Source organism: Eurytemora carolleeae, unplaced genomic scaffold, assembly GCF_000591075.1.
Source record: "Eurytemora carolleeae unplaced genomic scaffold, Eaff_2.0 scaffold48, whole genome shotgun sequence".
In the NCBI taxonomy this organism is placed as follows: Eukaryota; Metazoa; Arthropoda; class Copepoda; order Calanoida; family Temoridae; genus Eurytemora; species Eurytemora carolleeae.
The window spans coordinates 274,653-294,519 of NW_019396177.1; the positions used below are offsets into that span (position 1 = coordinate 274,653).

General features: G+C 33.2%; 3 protein-coding genes across 3 annotated transcripts; 2 read left to right on the top strand and 1 right to left on the bottom strand.

Moving 5' to 3' along the window:
- Positions 1-1,184: 1,184 nt before the first annotated feature.
- LOC111697266 (protein 5NUC) lies at positions 1,185-3,773 on the top strand. The gene is made up of 3 exons (XM_023467195.1): positions 1,185-1,239; positions 2,066-2,205; positions 2,256-3,773. Exons 1-3 carry the CDS (start codon positions 1,190-1,192, stop codon positions 3,599-3,601), a joined length of 1,536 nt encoding a protein of 511 aa, XP_023322963.1. The 5' UTR covers positions 1,185-1,189; the 3' UTR covers positions 3,602-3,773.
- A 1,735-nt stretch (positions 3,774-5,508) lies between these two features.
- LOC111697291 (protein 5NUC) lies at positions 5,509-7,938 on the bottom strand. The gene is made up of 3 exons (XM_023467231.1): positions 7,830-7,938; positions 7,306-7,445; positions 5,509-7,055 (listed from the first exon to the last, which is right to left on the bottom strand). Exons 1-3 carry the CDS (start codon positions 7,877-7,879, stop codon positions 5,563-5,565), a joined length of 1,683 nt encoding a protein of 560 aa, XP_023322999.1. The 5' UTR covers positions 7,880-7,938; the 3' UTR covers positions 5,509-5,562.
- A 10,276-nt stretch (positions 7,939-18,214) lies between these two features.
- LOC111697284 (nuclear receptor subfamily 1 group D member 1) lies at positions 18,215-19,703 on the top strand. Its single transcript, XM_023467222.1, has 3 exons — positions 18,215-18,503; positions 18,806-18,946; positions 19,005-19,703. The coding sequence occupies exons 1-3, from the start codon at positions 18,444-18,446 to the stop codon at positions 19,629-19,631; spliced, it is 828 nt and encodes a 275-aa protein (XP_023322990.1). The 5' UTR covers positions 18,215-18,443; the 3' UTR covers positions 19,632-19,703.
- Positions 19,704-19,867: the final 164 nt, after the last annotated feature.

The following is a 19,867-nucleotide window of genomic DNA, read 5'->3' on the forward strand; positions in this document are numbered from 1 at the left end:
GAAAGGGGGGAGGGGATACGAAGGGCTTCAGGGAGAAATGTGCATATGTTTAAACAAGCACAGAATTTTTTGAAAAAACGTATTTAGTTTCTATGATGCAAAAGAGAATATTATATATATTAGAGTGGAATTTACTAGAAAAAGTGTAAAACGGCCATTTTGTTGTACTGTTTTCATACTGCAGGTGTACTTCACATATTTGTGCTATATAACCTTTTGGGCCCTGGACCATCATTTTATAAAAAATCTAAAATTAATATTAAAAGAAAACCAAATTATGAAATAGGCTGGTTTTATAATTGACCACTGATCATTTCACATAGACTCTATGCCTTTCACTTTACAAACGATGATTTTCCGTTATAACTATAAATCAAATGATGTTTTTATTCATCTAATTAATTATAAAGTTTATTTAACAGCTTTAAAAAATTCGAAATTGAAATTGATAGTCTAGGGAACATTTCTGAACATTTACATGATTTGTACACTTTGAACTCCCTTTCAGGCTGAAAGGAACTGACAAAATTAATACCGAAGGATTTTCTAAATTCCACACTAATATATATTCTGTTCTATTTGATTCAAGCATTTACAAATCTTTAAATGCATAAGGTTTGATTACAGATATAATCTATTCAATACAAAATACCCATATCTTATATATATACTTGTCTGTTTGTCTCCGATAAACGTCGAAACGGCTGAACCGACTTAATGTGACAACTCACATGAGGCCCAGGAAAGGTTTATGGAAAAGACAAATATTGTCTAGAAAAAAAGGTCGAACTTTTTTTATTTTGAAAATGTGTCAACTTAAACAGAAAAATCCACAAAAAAATTAGCAACGGTTAACTGCTAAAAATGTTACTAGAAAAGAGATGTGAAGAGTCCTCGAAGCCAAGTAAGATATTTTTTTTGAACTCCTTCTATCGTCTGTTTTCTAAATTACGTAACAATTAATAGATATATTTATAGCATCCTAAACACAGAAAAAAAATCTTTTCAAGAACTCACTTTTAATTTACTTAAGTTACATTCTTCTATAAAAAATTCTTCTTAAAAATGAAATTTATTATCATAAAGTAGGGAATAAAAGATAAACAACAATTTTTTGTACTTTTTGAACTTTTCATTTTATGCAATTTTAGTTGTCTATGCTTAGTGTGTTCTAGAAGCCTTATCTGACATGTTTAAGTTATTTTTTACATATATCCTTATAATTATTCAGCTGGCTAGGTAAAAGAAGAAAAATAAAGATAACACACACAAAAAATTATCAAAATAAAACAAAAGACCATCAAAATGAGGGGTTTCTTTTTTATTTAAAATGAAATAAATGATTTTCTAGTTTCCTTACAGATCATTGTGAAATCTGTTTTACTGAATTTAAACATTTATATGACACATGATGATTACATAGAAGATCTGTTAAAATTATTTTCATTTTTACTTTTTAGTTTCAACTGTTACAAACTTTTTAACCCTATTCCTGCTGGGGGGGGGCAATTTGACCCCCCCCCTGTAGTTTTTTTTACATAACTCAAAAAGTATTGGCCTGAGGCTGTTGAAATTTTCTGACTTTTTCTACATACTCAAAGCCCTCTCTTTAGGCCTAAAACCGGGCTTTAATACTAACTGCCTGAGTTCTCAGGCACACTGCCTGAATGACTGCTTTTTCCTGTAGCAAACTAAATCTTTGTTTTGACCCACTTCCACTTGCCAGATTTTGATAAAATTTAGCTTTTTGGAAATCCTTTGACATAAGGAAACGAATTGCACAAGTTTTGCGAAAAAAATTGCAAATTTTTTGCAAACAACCTGTCAAAGGAAATTTGCACATTTTTAGTTTTTCTTGATTAAAAATCAGGAGGGGGGTGTTATAGGCTAAAAAAATTAGATTTTTGTTTTGCATTTTTTTTCAAAAATTTTCTTTTTTGAAATTTTTTTTCCATAAAATATCATGCTTATTTTATTTTGGTTTCGCATTGGTCTCATAAAATTTACAAAACGTTGTATGAAAATTTGCTAAACATAATTCCTTAGTTCTTTAATTTTGTATTAGATGTGTGCCTGTTGATTTGGTTGATGAAGGACAAGAACTTACACTAGATGTTCTTCACATCAACGATATTCATTCATACTTTGAGGAGACCAGTGAGGATTCAATCAGATGTAGGGAGCCAAGTCCTCAGTGCTTTGGAGGTAACAAAATTGCTAATCACGAAAATATTAAGCTTACATAAATTTGTTAGGAATTGCAAGAGTGTTTACAAAGCAAAAAGAAATAAGAGATAGAAGTCCAGCTACTACAATATTTCTGAATGCTGGAGATTTTTACCAAGGAACCCTTTGGTATTCCAAATTTAAATATGAACCTATGACTGAGTTTGGAAACCATCTGAACTACACAGCAATGGGACTTGGAAACCATGATTTTGATGACAAGATTGAAGGTCTTACTCCATTTTCTGATATGATCAGCTTTCCTCTTCTAGCGTCCAATATTAACAGTGATGAATCAGATCTTGTGGAAGGAAAACATTATTACAAGTCTACTGTGGTTGAAATTAACGGAACTAAGGTTGGCATTATTGGATACATCACTCAATCAACCAGATATAATTTCCCAGATGGAGAAGTTGCATTTACTGATGAAATTTCAAGTGTTAGAAGAGAAGCAGAAAAACTTGATGCTGAAGGTGTAAAAGTTATTATTGCTTTGGGACATTCTGGATATGAAACTGACATAGTGCTGGCTAAACAGGTTCCACTCTTAGATCTAGTTGTTGGTGGCTACTCTCACACCTTTCTATACACTCCGGAGAATGAAGATGATAAACCAATTGACTTCATTCAAGGAGCATATCCAACTTATGTAACATCAGCAGAAGGAAATAAAGTTATTCCTGTTGTACAGGCCAAAGCCTACAATAAATATCTTGGCCATCTTACTCTTAATTTCGATGTAAATGGAGAACTAAAGCTTCCATTGGAATCTGAAGGAGTTAGTTTTGCAAAACCTTATTTGATGGATGGTACAGTGGCACCTGATGAGGAAACCTTAAGCATGATGGTTAAGTGGCAAGATAGGCTCAGTGATTACAAGAAAACTCTTGGTTACAGTGAGGTACTTTTAAAAGAAAGAGGAGATAGTGAGGAAAGTAATATTGGAAATGTAATTACTGACTCTATGATTGCTGTTTATGAAGATGCCTCAATTGCTATTATGAACAATGGTGGTATTCGAAGCAGTATTCCTGTTGGCAATATTACTGGAGAAGATATCTACTATGTTATTCCATATGAGAATACAATCAACAAGCTTGTTTTGTTAGGACCTGAGCTAAGAAAGGCAATTGAAGTAGCAGCTAGTTTGCTAAGTTATACCAATCCTAATATTTTTCCAGGGTTTGGATTACAGTTTTCAGGAGCACAGATAGATATGGTTGTGACAGAGGAAAACAATGCTGGTAACAGAATCCAAAGTTTTAAAGTGAAGAACACTGATGGTGGGTTTGAGGAATTAGAAGAAGACCTTAGCTATTGGATCTTTTTTGGGTCCTGTTGGGAAACAAAAGTATCTGAGAGAATTTTTTGATGAAATTGAAATCATTGAATATACTCCCGGAGTAAAAACAGATTATGAAGCTATGGCAGAATGGGTTGAGACCAACTCTCCAATCAATGCTAAGATTGAAGGAAGGTTTACTATCACCTATGCTGGTAACTTTTAACTATTTTTCAAATTCAAAGTTTTAGTTTGTGTGAAACAATAAGAAAATTTAAGAAATCTGAATAAATTATATAAAAAGGTAACATGTTCAATTAATTTTCAAACTTTAATAGCTTTGTTCAAAAATAACTATTCTTATGTGAAGGTCAAGGTTTGACTCAGAATATTTAAAGAATGAGACATGATTTTTATTACCAATTTCAGGTCAGTAGCTTAGTAAAGAATAATTTACAATAAGGTTCTCAACAGGGATAGTATGATATAAAGGATTGTAGAGAAAACCCACCATTTTAAGTGTTCCATGCCTGATTTACAGTGAGACTCTTTATTCCTAAATCCGAGTATGACTGAGTAAGATATTGTTTTTCTGTCTTGAAAACACAAAAATTCTCTCATTTTCATTATCTCTGCAAATCCGCAAAAGAACCTCAATAGACAAAAATTAAATTTTAAGATTACAAATAAATTTTTCTCAGACAAAGGGTGCTATTGTAAAAAGGTTGCTTATAAGGTTTTAAATACTGAGTAGGGTTTCCAGCAAACAAAACATTTTGATAAAAAATGGGTGAAAATGCCAAATTCGTTGGTCCTATTCATTACTTTTTTGCAAAATTTAGAATTTTTTCATGAAAATAAATGAAGCGAACATGAAGCAAAATTTTGTGCAAATGCGAAGTGCGAAAACTTTGTGAAAATTCGAAAATATTTTTGCGAAAATTTTGCGAAAATTTTGCGAAATGCAAATATTTTGTGAAAGGCAAAAATTTTCCAAAATGCTATACAAAATGTTCGAAATGCGAAAATTCTGTGAAAACCATGAGTTTTATAGCTGCAAAAAATTAATTGCTCACAAGAACTTGTGAAATTTTCTGCTCTAATAGCTCAATATTTAAAGTTTTATTATGTTATATAAATAATTTCTTTTCCTTTACTTTAATAAATGATTGATGAAGAGAATTTGATTTCACAAGATATCCTTCTGAGTTTCCGAATTATTTTGGTTCTTCCCGTAGTAGATTTTATTTTGTGTTTTAAGAAGAATGATCTTCACGGCCGGTCAAGAAAGTATTTTCAAGCAAATCTATGAATTGCCTGATTTCTCCATATTTACATTTTGTGTTAATTCATCAATTGGGCTCGCGGATAAATCCCCCCTTGAAAATGAGTGATGCATTCTCAAAATTTAGTCTTTTTTGATAATTTGCGCAACTTTTTTCAAGAAATTTTTACATTTTCTATTTTGCGATAATTTCACATCTTTTTGCGAAACAGATTGAAGCAAAATTTCGTGAAATTTTCGCATTTTTCGCGAGCAAACAAAATGCGAAAATGAAGCAAAATGAGCAAAATGGTTGCGAAAAAAATATTTTTTGCAAAAAAATGCTAAATTTTCGAAAACGATCTTTCCTTTTTGCTGGAAACCCTAATACTAAGAGAGTATGTTGTAAAAATAGAAAATATTTCTTTACATTTTTTAATCAATATATATTTATAATGTATTATTACCTGTTATCCATTTTAAATGTTAATTGCAGACAAATACTCAAATTATTGTTCAATATTAGAGTTTTTAAGCAGCCAAATATAAGTTTTATATCTTTAAATTTCTATTTTTGAAAAATATGAGACTTAAAATTTTTTTTAAAATCCTTGTTAAAAATTTAAAAAATAAAATATTATCATTTAGAATAAAAAATGACCTTTTGTTCAGTAAACTATAAATATACAAGAATAAGGAAGAAAAATGACATAACTTCTAAATAATACAAATATTCACGTTTTTAAAATTTTTTTATTTAATTGTTCTGTAATTAACTCTTAAAATATTATAATTTAGTGGCATAGTTAACTGAAAATCTTCCTTCAATTTTAGCATTGATTGGAGAGTTGGTCTCAACCCATTCTGCCATAGCTTCATAATCTGTTTTTACTCCAGGAGTATACTCAATGATTTCCACTTCATCGAAAATACCTCTCAAATATTTTTGTTTCCCGACAGGACCCAAAAAAGATCCAATAGCTAAGGTGTACGGTTGGTCTTCTTTTAAGTCGTCAAACCCACCATCAGTGTTCTTCACTTTGAAACTTTGGATTCTATTACCAGCATTGTTTTCCTCTGTCACAACCATATCTATCTGTGCTCCTGATAACTGTAATCCAAACCCAGGGTACTTATCATGATCAGCATAGCTGAGTTTACTGGCTGCAACTTCAATTGCTTTTCTTAGCTCACTTCCCAACAAAACAAGCTTATCCACAGTATTTTCAAATGGTAGGACATAGTAGATATCTTCTCCAGTAATATTACCAACAGGAATACTGCTTCGAATACCACCATTGTTAACCATTGCTATTGAGGCATCCTCATAAACAGCGATCATAGAGTCAGTAATTGCATTTCCAATATTACTTTCTTCACTATCTCCTTTTTCTTTTAAAAGTACCTCACTGTAACCAAGAGTTTTCTTGTAATCACTGAGCCTATCTTGCCACTTAACCATCATGCTTAAGGTTTCCTCATCAGGTGCCACTGTACCATCCATCAAATAAGGTTTTGCAAAACTAACACCTTCAGATTCCAATGGAAGCTTTAGTTCTCCATTTACATCAAAATTAAGAGTAAGATGGCCAAGATATTTATTGTAGGCTTTGGCCTGTACAACAGGAATAACTTTATTTCCTTCCGCTGATGTTACATAAGTTGGATATGCTCCTTGAATGTAGTCAATTGGTTTATCATCTTCATTCTCCGGAGTGTATAGAAAGGTGTGAGAATGGCCACCAACAACTAGATCTAAGAGTGGAACTTGTTTAGCCAGCACTATGTCAGTTTCATATCCAGAATGTCCCAAAGCAATAATAACTTTTACACCTTCAGCATCAAGTTTTTCTGCTTCTCTTCTAACACTTGCAATTTCATCAGTAAATGCAACTTCTCCATCTGGGAAATTATATCTGGTTGATTGAGTAATGTATCCAATAATGCCAACCTTAGTTCCGTTAACTTCAACCACAGTAGACTTGTAATAATGTTTTCCTTCCACAAGATCTGATTCATCGCTGTTAATATTGGACGCTAGTAGAGGAAAACTGATCATATCAGAAAATGGAGTAAGACCTTCAATCTTGTCATCAAAATCATGGTTTCCAAGTCCCATTGCTGTGTAGTTCAGATGGTTTCCAAACTCAATCATAGGTTCATATTTAAATTTGGAATACCAAAGGGTTCCTTGGTAAAAGTCTCCAGCATTCAGAAATATTGTAGTAGCTGGACTTCTCTCTCTTATTTCTTTTTGCTTTGTAAACACTCTTGCAATTCCTAAAACACTAAATGTTAGTTTTAAATTTTCTTGATTTAGTTCAAAGGAATTGAGTCTTTTTGTAACAAAATCAAATATTTAACCCCCAATATCTTTAGAACCCTATGTTGTAAACCTTTGATATATCAAACTCTGATTATTTGATTTAACAGAATTCATAGTTTGAAATATCTAAGGTCTACAACATTTGGTTCCAAAGATATAGTGATTAGAAAATAAGAGTTTGTGACAAAGACTCAATTCCTTTACCTCCATAGCACTGAGGGCTTGGATCCCTGCATCTAGCTGAATATTGATTGGTTTCCTCAAAGTATGAATGAATATCGTTGATGTGAAGAACATCTAGTGTAAGTTCTTGTCCTTCATCAACCAAATCAACAGGCAGACATCTTTAAAAGACAAAATCTCAAATATTGTATTTATTAAAAAGAATCAAATGTTTAGAACATTTTAAAAATTGTTTCTTCCGTTCCGTTCCCTTTTGTTTGTATCCATGAAAGAACCATTGTTCCCAAGGAATGATGCCCAGCACTGCATATGCTAAAAGTGATTGCTATCAAAGTGTATTATTGTTAAAAGAGTAGCCAAAATATGAGTACAATACTCTCACAAGCAATGCTATTTTGATACTTTTTTAATAAACAAAGCAAAATAATTCTTCTTTCGCAAAAAACTTTTAGTCTTTAAATGTATTCATAAAACATATCGAAAAGTTGCAGTTTAATGAAAATAATAATAATTTATCAAATCTATAAGTCTTTCTGTCTTATTACCTAGTCTGTTGAAGAAGGACAAGGATAAATACAGATATAAGCTGGAACATGTCCTTTAAGACCTGTAGTGTTCACTAAGTAATAGATAACCCAAGGTTCTCTAACTAAATTGTCTGTACAGAGAGTATATAAATCTACAGAGCCCTCATTGTATGCATTAAGTGTACAACAAAATAAAGTGTGGTCAAGAATTCTGATACAATAATAATGTTCTACTATTTCTAATTTAAACTATTAGAATAATGTTCACTTTTACAATTTGAATGTGTTAAAACATTATCCTTAACTCAGTAAATTTGTATAATCTATATACAGTCCTTATCAACAGGTTCCAGTCTGTTTCTTGATAACACTGTGTAATTTGGAATTAAAACAAATTAGTTAATTTACTAAGGACACAATTTTTTCGTTTTTCATATAATTTTTTCTTTAGACAGAAAAAGTCTAAAGGTCAGACAGATACTTTTTAGTTACGTAAAAAACGGCGAATTAATTTTTGAATTCTAGTTCTTAAAAGAAAAAAATATTACTATTTCTATGGTTTTTTCGTTCCATGATGTTAAAAATTTCTTAAAGGATTTGTTTTTTATAAGTTTAAAGTTTCCCCGACCCCTTGTGTTATTTGAAGTATAACCACAAGGAATTTATTTTAAAGTTTGGTTAGAATATTTTCCTGTGTTAGTTTACATGCTTGATGATGTTAAAGGGACTCTTGGCGTAGTTTCAATTAAACCTTCATTAACAGAGGAACATGTATGATTCACAATGGAACACTTCAAATCTCTATCTAAGTATTAATGAGTAAAATACAGTCGTTTTCTATACAGCGGGTTGAATTCTGAAAATGTCTTTTATTGTTTCTGCAGCAATTATTCTTTATTAAATAAACGTTTAAAGGCACAGAGTAGAGAATATTTTCTAAAGAATGGAATAGTCCTATTGCCGTTTAATATAAATAGTTTAAAGGGTACCGTTGTGAATTGAACAAGTCACTAATGAATGAAGGGTCATTTGAATTTCGTATACAGTCCCTTTAAAACAATCCTAATTTCAATATATGGCAGACTACTTAACATTTACAACCCGTATACTAACCTATATTCTGTGGGCTGTGTTTGAAGATGTCGTGCTTCGGACTAAACCTCTGGATAAACACATGAGAAAGTACACATGTTTTTACAGTGGAACAGTAATCTTGTTTTTAGTCTCAAAACTCCTTTTTGGTTAGCCATGATGTACTTTCATATGTATTTATAAAAATACCGTGAGACCCATACAAATGTGGAAAACGATAGGTCGACTCAAATAATGCTTTAATTAGTCCAATGAGCATTAAACAGAGCCATTGTCCAACAGACCCAACTCACTTAAGAAACTGATTTACAAGCCACTGATAAAACATTTGCTTTATAAATGACTAGCGTAGGAACTTTGCCTGGAAAAAAGTATTCCATTTAAAAGTCAACCTATTCAACTTAGAATTTTCTTTAACCAAGCTAAGAACATTCCCTTGGCTCCCACTAGTTCCCCAGCCAAAATTTGAGACAAATCGGTCTAGGGGTTCCTGAGTTATGATCGGACATACAAACAAATAAACAGAGAGTGCTGCTTTATATTAGATACCAATATCTATAACATGTATAAAATTACTTCAATGTTGTCTTTTATTATTATGAGGCTCACGCATGTACGAGGATGGTCAATGTCAATGAATCTATAAAAAAAGTTAAAATGCAACTGATTAATCATATAGATTTCCCGCGTTTTTTCAAAACTGGTTTGAATTGTATTATGCCGGCATCAGATGGATTTGAAGATAGTGCAGACGTGAGTTATCAAATATCGTCTTTATCTGCTGAATGATCACCTAATCCTCGTATCTGTTATTTGATTATCTAGAATTCAGAGATATATGATATTCAAGAACTCAAACTATTTTAATCCGCACAAACATCCGATAAAATCATTCATTCATGATTTACGTATTCATTAAAAGACTAAAACATTTACTTTTATATATTAACCCTACCCGGATTGGGCTATTTTTCTAACAAAGATGGGGGTGGGGGGGAAGGAAGTATTTGTTCAACCCTGTCTATTATTTTGCATTTAGAGTTAAGATACGGGAGTATGACTTAATTCCCTATTCAAGGACAGCTAAAAAAATTATACCTTTAACTATAATGGTTCGGGTACTGGGGAGGCTTTGAAAGATGTACATCGGATAAATATTGAAAAATAGATAATTTTAGATTTGACAAACTTTAACATGTGACACATGCTAATACATCCATCTATCTAGAGCTTTTCAAAGAAATACATTTTATATCTGTAGCTTAATCAATAATAAAAGTAATTGACTATTTTTTTGAAACACCTACCAACCGTTTGACCGTCCTCCACCCTTCCCTATGCATACCCCCCTAATCGTGATAGGGTTAAATGTGATGTAAATATTGTATTTTCTGCTTTATCATCTTCAACATTATATTTACTTTTTAAAAAAGACCTTCTAACCATTATATCCATAATTTATTTTAATCTGAATATTAGAGAAGTGTGAAGAAGACCCAGTTTAGAGATGAACTGGTTGCCTGTCATTTATAATTTATCAACTTGATCCCCCCGGGCGAATAATTGATATGGAAAAGAAGAGTCAGGAATAGAGCTGGCAATGGTCTGGAATTTAAAGCAACGTTTCTTGAAGATACTATCGTGGGCCTGGAATAAAAAAATCTCAATTTTTGAATTGACATCTTTAAGAAAATGTCATTGTAATCTTACGGGACCTTCCACTTAAACGGAGGCCAACGGCATCCTTTGAAATTTGATCTAATGATTTGGAAAATATCACAGTTTTTATTCTTACAATTTCCTTCATTGTTTTTGAAGCAGAAATGTTCCCGTCGTTTTGATAAAGTAACCACTATCAAAATGATAGATTTTCTAAGAATAGAAATATTAAACTGCTCCAATCTTTAAAATATTTTTAGGATGAATCGATGATTTCTCAAGTCATTATGTAGAAGAACAGTTATTCTTTGATTTTAATAACGGCTGTTCTATAATCTATTAGAACACCAGTATTTTAAAAAACTAAAATATGGCTGTTTTTTAATTAGAACCATGGCTTCTTTAATTAAAACAATGGTCATTCTTTTATTGGAACATAGGTCATTGTTTGAATAAAATAACGGCTGTTTATAAATAAGAACACCAATAGTTTAAAAAGACGATGTCTCTTCTTTAATTATAACAAAGGTTGAACAAGTTACTAAATTAAAACAAACAACTACCGCCATTCTTGAGAGCCATTCTTTTATAAGAATAACGACCGTTCTCCGCGACCATGCCCAGCCCTAGCGAACGATACAAACTGACTTTGATCAACTTTTTTCCTCCGAGCTGAACCTGAAAGAAAAAGTGAACCATTGGTTGAAGGTAAAAAGCATGTTTTGGTTGTAAAGATGGTAGGATAGCTAGAGGCTAGTGCTGGGACGGGGTTGTGGTCTAATTTTAAAACTTTTAAAACTATTCAAAGAAAGTTTTTATTGCGCTCCACAAAACCAACCTTTTCATGGTCCTTGTAACTCATGTCATTGAAATAGAAATACACATATATCTATCGATATACAGGGTGTCACAATAAACATGCAACTTGAGATCGGAAAAGTGTAAACAGTAAACTCTATAAGTTTAGATCTCAAAATTCATGGTTTAGATGATAAGCTTCATAACTTATATGATAACATGGTTTGGATGATAAACTATATTCTTTTGGTGATTTATTTCATATGTTAAATGATACACTAAATGGTTTGGATGACAAACTTCATTGTTTAGATGACAAACTCCATGGTTTGGATGATAAACTCCATGGTTAAGATGATAAGCTCCATGGTTTAGATGATTCATGGTTTAGATGATAAAATACATGGTTTAGATGATAAACTCTTTGGTTTAGATGATAAACTCCATGATTTGGATGATAAACTCCAGGGTCTACTTGATAAACTCCATGGTTTAGAAGATAAACTCCATGGTTTAGATGATAAACTCCATGGTTTAGATGACAATATCCATGGTTTAGATGATACAATATATGGTTTAGATGATACACTCCATATGGTATAGATGATAAACTCCATAGTTTATGTGATAAACTCCATGATTTAGATGGTAAACTCCATGGTTTAGATGACAATATCCATGGTTTAGATGATACAATATATGGTTTAGATGATACCCTCCATATGGTATAGATGATAAACTCCATAGTTTATGTGATAAACTCCATGATTTAGATGGTAAACTCCATGGTTTAGATGATACCCTCCATATGGTATAGATGATAAACTCCAAAGTTTATATCATAAACTCCATGATATAGATGGTAAACTCCATGGTTTAGATGAAAAACTCCAGGGTTTAGATGATAAACTCCATGGTTTAGATGATAAACTGCATGGTTTGGATAATAAACTCTAGGGTTTAGATGATAAACACCAAGATATAGATGATAAACTCTAAGGTTTGAATGATATTCTTTATGGTTTGATTGGATGGTTACTGGTTAGTCTATGTAAAGGATGGTTACTGGTTAGTCTATGTAAAGGATGAGTAAAAAAGTAAAGTTGACTTTCAATGGGGGATTAGTAAATATTGAATCCATTTGGCTTGGTTTGGTCTCAGTAAATATTTCAAGCATTGAAGTTATTTCAAGTATTTTGCTTTATGGGTATTAGTCAGACACATGCATAGTCAGAAAACAGTTATACATTCAGATAGATAGACATTTATACAGTTAACTAGATACAAATTTGGATAGTTTAGGGCAGTTTTACATTTATACAGTTTTACATTTAGACATTTAGACAGAAATACATTTTAACAATTATACATTCACACAGTCAGACAATTAGAAAGTTAGACAGTTATAAAGTTAGACAGTTATACAGAAATACAGTTAGACATTTAGGCATTTAGAAATTCAGACAGTTAAAGACATCTAAACGTTTAGACATGTAGGCAGTTAGACACTTGGACAGACACAACTACAAACAAATGTAGAGTTAGATTAAGATAGATAGATAGTAAGGATTGTTTTATATGATTAATTGATTGTGGAAGGTTTGAGTATCTTGAGCTCTGCTAGTATTAAAATCTCCAGAAATTAACCCTAGGTCACCTCTAACTTATTTTGATTTGATAATCCATACGCGCGTCTTAAACTCATCAATCATCAATAGATGTTGGTGCGCGCAACCTTTTTTGCTCATTATCATAATGCGCAGTGTGCTCTGATTGAACTAAATGATGCCTATTAGGTGTAATACGAGCGCGATGTGAGCACAATTCTGTACAAATTACTGGACGGCGCGCGCACGCTTTTTGCCTATTATTGGTATGCATGGGATGAGAGAGCATGGAGTGAAGCGAATTAGTCCTGGATTCCAAAGACCGGTATTCCAGGAGATAACGAGGAAAAAGTCCTAGATTCCACAGACCGGTATTCTAAGGCCGGGGATAACGAGTAATAAGTCATGGATTCCATAGACTGGTATTCCAGGAGATAACGAGGAATAAATCCTAGATTCCATGGACCGGTATTTCAAGCGGATAACGAGGAATAAGTCCTAGTCTCCAAAGACCGGTATTCCAGGGGATAACAAGAATTAAGTCATGGATTCCGCAGACCTGTATCCCAGGGGGATAACAAGGAATATAACAAGGAATAAGTCCTGTATTCCTAGATGCTTAGTATTCGTAGAATATAACAAGGAATATGTCCTGTATTCATAGAGGCTTAGTATTCGTAGAATATAACAAAGAATAAGTCCTGTATTCCTAGAGGCTTAGTATTCGTAGAATATAACAAGGAATAAGTCCTGTGTTCCTAGAGGCTTAGTATTTAAAGAATATAACAAGGAATAATTCCTGTATTCCTAGAGGCTTAGTATTCGTAGAATATAACAAGGAATAAGTCCTGTATTTCTAGAGGCTTTGTATTCGTAGAATATAACAAGGAATAAGTCCTGTATTCCTAGAGGCTTAGTATTCAAAGAATATAACAAGGAATAAGTCCCGTATTCCTAGAGGCTTAATATTCATAGAATATAACAAGGAATAAGAACTGGATTCCTAGAGGCTTAGTATTCAAAGAATATAACAAGGAATAAGTCATGGATTCCTAGAGGCTTAGTATTCGTAGAATATAACAAGGAATAAGTCCTGTATTCCTAGAGGCTTAGTATTCAAAGAATATAACAAGGAATAAGTCCTGTATTCCAAAGACAGGTATTCTTAGGGATAACGAGTAATAAATCATGAAGCCCACAGACCGGCATTTCAGGGGATAAGGAGGAATACATCCTAAATTCCAAAGACCAGTATTCCAGTGGATAATAAGGAATAACTCCTCGATTCCACAGACCAGCATTCCAGGGGTATTTAAGGAGATAACAAGGAATACTTCTGTGACTCAATTAGGCTAAATGGCCAGCTATCGAGTTTCGGCAAAACCTTTCTACAGGCTTACACAGCTGTGTGGTCAGCTGAAATTCGGCTAAAACTCCCCTCTACCGGTTTATGGTGCTCTGTGATCAGCTGAAATTCACCTAAAACTCCCCTTTACCGGTTTATGTTTCTCTGTGATCAGCTAAAACTCCCCTCTACCGGTCTATGGTGTTCTATGGTCAGCTAAAACTCCCCTCTACCGGTCTATGGTGTTCTATGGTCAGCTAAAACTCCCCTATGCCGGTCTCTGGCGCTCTGTGGTCAGCTAAAACTCCCCTCTACCGGTCTCTGGCGCTCTGTGGTCAGCTGAAAATTTAACCTCTTCTGCCTTATATCAGGCTGCGCACTATTCATTCACTCCCATGTGTAGAAATCTATCACAAAAAAAATAAATTTTAAAAATGCAAATTTTTATTTTTGGTTTCCATATTGGTAAATATGTATAACATGATATATTATTAGAGTGGATTGTTTACCCCTGAAAAGCTCTTAAATTCTTCATATTTCTCCAATTCATTCCAACAATTTATCTTTTCTAAACTAATTCATAAAGATCAAGACCAGGCTCAAACATGAAGAAATATCACTTTTTTAACATTTTGTTTCTTATTAATTTTTAAAGGTTGGTATTTGTACACTATTTCATTGGGTTTCTAATGCAGGTTTTTATTATATAAATTATTGATGACATTTCTTAATTAAAAGGAAGAACAAAGACACCATTCCATAGTTTTCGAATTTTCGCAGTATTCTTTCAGAACATATATTTCTATGTAAGCTCTTTAAGATTTGATTCCAGTATTACAAGCACTTACAGAAATATGCAATTCTTTACATGATTGTAATACAGTAAAAGATGCACTTTATTGCAGTTTATATAGGCAAATAAACTTCACTTTTAAAACACCAAAATGTGTGGCATATCGCCAAAGCACATTCATAATACAGGTATTCCCAAAATAATGTGAATTCGAATGAACACTAAAATCTAAAATATTTCTATTCAAGTTATGAGGTTTTAACATTTTGTTAATAATTTCAAAACAAATGTTACCAATTTGAAATTGTTTTTAGTATAGTTAGGTATTATGAACAAAGAGATTTTTCAAAAAGTGAAATTATTGAACAGTCGACGTTTTTTTAAAGGAAAACAGTTTTATATTATATTTTTCGAAAACTTTTTTTCTTCCTTGAAGAAAAAACAGATCAATTTTTTCAAAGTTTCTTCTTTTGATCTTTACTCTAAAAGTTAATATTTTTATAAACCAATTGTTACAATGTAAATTTGCCCTAAAATTCAACGCTCTAAATGTAGAACAAGTATTCAAACCCCAACCACCTTACCTTATAAACCTACCCTCGTTCTTCCCCCCCCCCATCTTGTTGTCTTGTTGTCTTGTTGTCTTGTTGTCTTGTTGTAATGTTGTATTGTTGTCTTGTCTTGTTGTCTTGTGATCTTGCTGTCTTGTTGTCTTTCTTTGCATATTTTTGTCTTCTTGTATTCGTATTTTTCTGTATTCCTGTCTTGTTGTCTTCTAATCTTCTCATCTTCTTGTTTTATTGTCTTATTGTCTTGTTGTCTTGCGATCTTATTTTCAATTGTTGTCTTGTTGTCCTACTGTCTTCTTGTTGTCTTATCTTCTTGTCTGTCTGTCTCCTTGTCTATTTTCATCTATGAATCAAAGCAATATATTTTAAGAATGTATCAATTTAAAGTAGCATACCTTAAACCCTCCAATGTCTAAATCTTGATTTTCAAGGATGTGACGAACATAAAATAAATATGATATTTATCTTTCCTCTAATACAGCTACTTCCTTTAACTCTGAAACAACATAAACAATTCTTAATCGTGTGAGTCAAGTTCTCCTAGTTCTCCTAGTTCTCCTAGTTCTCCTTGTTCTCCTAGTTCTCCTAGTTCTACTAGTTCTCCTAGTTCTCCTAGTTCTCCTAGTTCTTCTAGTTCTCCTAGTTTTCCTAGTTTTCCTAGTTCTTCTAGTTCTCCTAGCTCTTCTAGTTCTTCTAGTTCTCCTAGTTCTCCTAGTTCTCCTAGTCCTCCTAGTTCTTCTAGTTCTACTAGTTCTCCTAGTTCTCCTATTTCTCCTAGTTCTTCTAGTTCTCCTAGTTCTTCTAGTTCTCCTAGTTCTCTTAGTTCTTGTTCTTCTAGTTCTTCTAGTTCTCCTAGTTCTTCTAGTTCTTCTAGTTCTTCTAGTTCTCCTAGTTCTTCTAGTTCTCCTAGTTCTCCTAGTTATCCTAGTTCTTCTAGTTCTCCTAGTTCTTCTAGTTCTCCTAGTTCTCCGAGTGTTTTTAGTAATTTTATGCTCTAAGCATTATCTGAAAATTCGTTGATGAGAGGTTGCGTGATTACAAATGTTTCATATTTCAGAGTAAAAGGTTCAGAAGAATAGATGTTTTTAAAATTATATTTGAAAAAAGAAAAAAAAACATTGTTGAAGGCTTCAAATGATTGCTAGAATAACAGTTTAATATTAATAACATGCTTTAAAATTAATTAGTAAAAAGGATAAGTAAGGAAGAGTAAAAGAATTAAAAAAGATGAGTAAAATCATGAATAAGAATGAGTAACATAATGAATAAGTATGAGTAAAAGGATGAATAAAGATGAGTAAAAGAATTAATAAGGATGAGTAAAAGAATTAATAAGGATGAGTGAAAAGATGAATAAGAATGAGTGGATGTATGAATAAGGATGAGTAAAAGGATGAATAAAGATGAGTAAAAGGATGAATGCAAGATTTGAGTAAGGATGAGTGGAATGATAAGTGAAAGGATAAATGCTAGGTATGAGTAAGGATGAGTGGAAAGATGAATGCTAGGTATGAGTAAGGATGAGTGGAAAGATGAATGCTAGGTATGAGTAAGGATGAGTGGAAAGATGAATGCTAGATATGAGTAAGGATGAGTGGAAAGATGAATGCTAGGTATGAGTAAGGATGAGTGGAAAGATGAATGCTAGGTATGAAATGAACGAGAAGGATGTAGATTTACCAGAGTTAGGATTAAGAATAAGATTATAATCAATTCATGAATTCCGGGACATGTAGGTATTTCATTCATCTATTCATCCATCCATCCTTCCATCACTAATCCTTTCCTTTTTACCTCGTTATTACTCTGAAATAGTTTGTTTTCTTTCCTCTTTCTCACAAACAGGGTTACCCACAAAGGATGAGTCTTAAAGACGACCACCAAAACTCTTTAAAGTCGACGATCTGAATATTAGAGTTGCATTTCTTTTCTTTATAAATGTTTGGTATGCGAACAAAGCTTGTAAAAAAATGCAGGGAAGCACGGATGATAGAAAAATAACGCAATAAATTCTTTTCAGTCGTCTCAGAAGTCTCATCCTAAATTTATTTTAAAACAAATTGAAAAATGCGCCATGTTTTCTAAGATGAACTGGAAAACCTCAAACCATCTCCAGAATATCTTCCCGGATTTTCTGATAAATCTCTCTGTCAATCTTTCTGTATATTTGAATATATCTTGATATCAAACCATCCAACCGTTCTTTTTTCATCTGTCCAAATACCAGCCAATCAATCAATAAATCAAGGTTCTCTCTTCCTATCTAACTAGCCTTACAGCTATTTGAAATACAATAACAGGCACGTTCTTTACTAATGGGANTCATTCTAAAAACAGATTCTAGCATCTACGTAGATCAATTCTACGCAGCACTCCAGATTGTTCTACGCGGTGTTTAACTCCTCCCTTATCCCCGGCCCGGCCCGTCCCATTAATGTCGCCTAGTTGTGACGTCACGTGGTGATCTGAACGCTAAATCTGAATTAGGTGGTTAGGTCGGTTACCAGGCTAAAGGCGGAAGATGAGCTTGGTGCGCGCGGAAAGATGGGCAAGGATGGGCACTCCCTACACTCCTTACACGCCTTACCCAGCTAGAGATGTGAAAGTAACCTTCAGTTGACCAAATCCGTGGAAAGGACCAGGACACTCTAGCTCTTCCTTAAACTTCTCAAGGTCATCCTAGACCCATTCTCTCATCCAGGAGTGTACATATTCAGTCATCCCTGTGCGTGTTATCCCGCATTTTCAACTCAGTGCAAAGTTCTCAAGATGAACCTGATGTCCAATATCCCGAATTTTAACTCCAATTCCATCTTTGATCAAGAGAAAGTAAGTTAACCATTAAGCTCAAAACTGTTAAAAATTTCTTTAGAAAATAACCTACGAAAATTGAGAATCTATCTAAACCTTTATAGACTTATCTGATTAAATTTCTTATTTAGGTTTATTAGTATTATCATAAAACAAACTCAAAGTACTTTAATGTCCTTAACAATTTTGTCTTAAAAGAATATTCATTTCTTTATAGTTTTGAAGTTTTGAAGAAGATACAATTTTAGATATTCTTTTGATTGTAAACATTCTTAACTCTAAAATTGTCAAAAGTTGTAACTATTTTTTTAAAAATTTAGTTAAACTCTATTGATCCTCTTGAGAACCAGCTGTGCCGTGTATGCGAGGAACCTGCGGCAGGATTCCATTTTGGAGCTTTCACATGCGAGGGATGTAAATCCTTCTTCGGTAGAAGCTGCAACAATCAGACTGTTATTCAGGTAAATATGAATAAAATAATCTTTAAAAACGGTTATTTTTACAGATTTTCTATTTCAGGAGTGCAAGAACAGTTATAGATGCGTTGTCGACAGAAAGAATAGAACCGCTTGTAAAGCATGTCGACTGAGAAAATGTCTGCTTGTCGGTATGTCCAAGTCTGGTTGTCGCTATGGTCGACGATCTAACTGGTTTAAAATACACTGCTTGATGCAGAAGAATGTGACAAAGATCAGCTCTGCTCCGTACCCTATCTTGAGCACTAGGTTCTCCGACCCCACCTTGAACCCTTCTAGACCAAACCAGTCCAGGTCTCCCTCACCCTTGAACACATCCTCAGAGTCTCTCAGTATCCATTCTAGTCCGTCTCCATTCGAATCCTCCATTCTAGAGCCTCCAGTCTCTCCTCCATCCAGCAGCTTTACACCTCCAATAATTGAGTCTTCTACCTCCATGTTGGATCCAGCTAATCTATATAAACTGAGTCCTCTATTTGCCGTGCATCCTCTTCTCCTAGCCGCAAACCCAATGTTTAAACTTGATTTCTCCCAACAGTTGGAACTCCTCAAGCAACGTAGAGCAATGTTTGAAGCTCTACGAGGGGGCGTGGTAGATTCAACCAGTAGCTGGGATCCCGCCACACCCTCTCACCACACAGAAACGCCCATTGATCTATCTTGTAAATGATTGATGCTGACTTTTTGTTATGTTTTCTTGTTATTGATCCATCACATGTTTGAAATAAATTTACATTTAGGACTGTTTTATATTAATCAGTAGTAGCAGCTTTAGAGGTTAGCTTAGTTCCCAGGACCTTTACTATATACAGACCAATGTAAGTTTAAAGATTGTCGAATTATAGACCAAAACTCTGTAAGTTAAAAGATTGTTGAATTATAGAACAAAACTCTGTAAGTTAAAAG

Excerpts from the sequence above, each read along its gene's own strand:
- LOC111697291 (XM_023467231.1), bottom strand. The coding sequence starts at position 7,879 with ATGTTCCAGCTTATATCTGTATTTATCCTTGTCCTTCTTCAACAGACT. Across the intron at positions 7,446-7,829 it reads GTCCTTCTTCAACAGACTAG|ATGTCTGCCTGTTGATTTGG; the intron begins GTAATAAGACAG and ends TGTCTTTTAAAG. Across the intron at positions 7,056-7,305 it reads AAGCCCTCAGTGCTATGGAG|GAATTGCAAGAGTGTTTACA; the intron begins GTAAAGGAATTG and ends TTAGTGTTTTAG.
- LOC111697266 (XM_023467195.1), top strand. The coding sequence starts at position 1,190 with ATGTTTAAGTTATTTTTTACATATATCCTTATAATTATTCAGCTGGCT. Across the intron at positions 1,240-2,065 it reads ATAATTATTCAGCTGGCTAG|ATGTGTGCCTGTTGATTTGG; the intron begins GTAAAAGAAGAA and ends ATTTTGTATTAG. Across the intron at positions 2,206-2,255 it reads AAGTCCTCAGTGCTTTGGAG|GAATTGCAAGAGTGTTTACA; the intron begins GTAACAAAATTG and ends TAAATTTGTTAG.
- LOC111697284 (XM_023467222.1), top strand. The coding sequence starts at position 18,444 with ATGAACCTGATGTCCAATATCCCGAATTTTAACTCCAATTCCATCTTT. Across the intron at positions 18,504-18,805 it reads CCATCTTTGATCAAGAGAAA|TTAAACTCTATTGATCCTCT; the intron begins GTAAGTTAACCA and ends TTAAAAATTTAG. Across the intron at positions 18,947-19,004 it reads ACAATCAGACTGTTATTCAG|GAGTGCAAGAACAGTTATAG; the intron begins GTAAATATGAAT and ends TTTCTATTTCAG.